Source organism: Glandiceps talaboti, chromosome 18 (genome assembly GCF_964340395.1).
Source record: "Glandiceps talaboti chromosome 18, keGlaTala1.1, whole genome shotgun sequence".
Classification (NCBI taxonomy): Eukaryota; Metazoa; Hemichordata; class Enteropneusta; family Spengelidae; genus Glandiceps; species Glandiceps talaboti.
In genome coordinates this window covers 7,620,593-7,622,713 of record NC_135566.1, presented here as the reverse complement: position 1 = coordinate 7,622,713, position 2,121 = coordinate 7,620,593, and the positions used below count along the sequence as shown (strand labels likewise).

Sequence of the window (2,121 nt, the reverse complement as noted above, 5' to 3'; positions counted from 1 at the left end):
TTTGGGGGAATTGTACTGCAAACAGATCTTGAACATGTTAAACACATTATCTATCAAGTAAAAGTATATTACTTAACACAAGCAGAATGAAAACGTATTTCGACTTTTTTGGATTTGATACAGAATTCTTGCGATGAAAGTAAACAAGAGAAATAATAAAGTACAGAAATATGTATACACCAGGTTCAGTTACAACTATTACTAACTAACACGACTTCTCCTAGGACTACTACTAACATCAAATATTCCATTTGGAAATTTAAACAAAAAATATCACTTACTAGGACACTACTGTTAACGCTAAAATATTTATAACAATGCTATCCATTCTGTATTCGTTACCCTGTACCATATTGCCGTCACAGAATGCGTGTTACTATGGTAACTGTCAGTACTTTGACGTACTGCGAAAACCAATTCGCTTGCAGACTTTAGAATGTGTCATATACACGTGTTTCTACTCCAACGACTCTCAACTCGACACTGTACGTTGTGAATTGGCTGAATGGGGTTTTTAGTCTGTGCTACTCGGATGAAAGTGAAACTTGTTGCTGTTTTCGTGCACAGAATGTGATACAAATGTCTTTATTCTCCATTGTTTGCGTCAATATCACGTGGAAAGAGAAAGCATCATAAATGGTCCTCTTTAAGGCAAACCTCTTTATAGGCTGTAAATAAGGAACCCTGAGTTTTACGCATCAACGGGTGTTTTTTTCTAAAATTATTTTCTCTTCTATCTTGACAAACATCTTTTAGTACCAGTCAACTTGTATTTGTCACTCACACATTTCCTCTCTTCACATGGTATTGTCGATTCACCTAAAGGCAAAGTATAGGCGTCAAGGCCAACGTTTGGGCAGGTGACTGTTATTCACATCAACATACAACTATTTCGGCGCAGTCCGCCCCTCATTCTTGTTGCAGGGGGTTTATCACGGTGTTCGCAAATGAATTTCATAACTTCACTAAATAGAGAAACTATATGCCAATTGTATTTTGCACAACATTCCACGTATCCCGATTTCCAGGTCTTCTTTACGATGTGGCTCATGTCGCGCCTTGAAAGACCGTTGCATTTGCCTAAATCGGATTTATTGCCAGCAACAACTATTGGTAAATCTGTTCCATTGCACTCACGGTAGTCCAAAATCTGTTCACGTAAATCTTTCACAAACTGAAAACTATCGTTGTTCGATACATCGAACACAAGTATAAATGCAGCCGCGTCTCGGACTTCTGAGGAATATGACTGAAAATCTACCCAGTCATAAAAACTCTTCATCTGGAAATACTGTAATGGAGGCGTATCGACAATGTTTAATTGATACAAATGCTGGTTGGCGAATACTGCCGGGTTGAATACAGACGTGGTTTTAGTTGGTGAATGTTGTTCCGGAAAGGTACAATTTACGTATTGTTGTATAATGGCTGTCTTGCCCACACCAGGTGCACCTAGGACGGCTATATCTACATTCTGCATGGCGACTTGTTCGACGGACCACATCGGTGTCGGTGATTTCAGTAAGAGTAGATTGAATTCTGTGTTAAAAAACGAAATAGCAAAGTAGATTTACAAATGACATTTTAGCCAAACACACACATATTAGAATTAGTAGGACTGATTTGGTCATTTCAACTCGTCAAAACAAGGATGGCGCAGAGATGGACAGGAGTCGTTATCTCATCTAATGTCTTGTAAAATTTACTAGAGTACACATACCTTATATACTATCGATTTCCTATTCCTTAATCACCAAGGCTCATTGCTCTTTGCGGACATTCCCTACGATCCTAAGCTAGATAAATACATGATGCACGCTGTAATGTCATCCCCCATGTAATGCTATCAGCACTTTTAAGCTTGTTGTCCAGTACAGTGCGACGTTACTTATACACCAATGTTGGCCACTGCACACAGCGTACTGCAATGTTGTTGCTATAGCTATTGATCGATGCTGTCCAGCTTATGTGGTGAGCGAACGTTCTGTAATGATGAACGAGAGAAGGAACATAACGAATTTGTAAGGTGATTGTGATAAGAAAAACGTGCAGTGCACGATTTGTAGGCTAATATCTCCTTTCAGTATAGTCTTACATACTACCTTATACACATCAGTACGA

General features: G+C 38.8%; 1 protein-coding gene across 1 annotated transcript; it reads right to left on the bottom strand.

Annotated features, from left to right (window-relative positions):
* Positions 1-228: 228 nt before the first annotated feature.
* Positions 229-1,865, bottom strand: LOC144449585 (ras-like protein family member 10B). Its single transcript, XM_078140145.1, has 2 exons — positions 1,721-1,865; positions 229-1,539 (listed from the first exon to the last, which is right to left on the bottom strand). Exon 2 carries the CDS (start codon positions 1,502-1,504, stop codon positions 872-874), a length of 633 nt encoding a protein of 210 aa, XP_077996271.1. The 5' UTR covers positions 1,505-1,539; positions 1,721-1,865; the 3' UTR covers positions 229-871.
* Positions 1,866-2,121: the final 256 nt, after the last annotated feature.

Excerpts from the sequence above, each read along its gene's own strand:
- LOC144449585 (XM_078140145.1), bottom strand. The coding sequence starts at position 1,504 with ATGTGGTCCGTCGAACAAGTCGCCATGCAGAATGTAGATATAGCCGTC.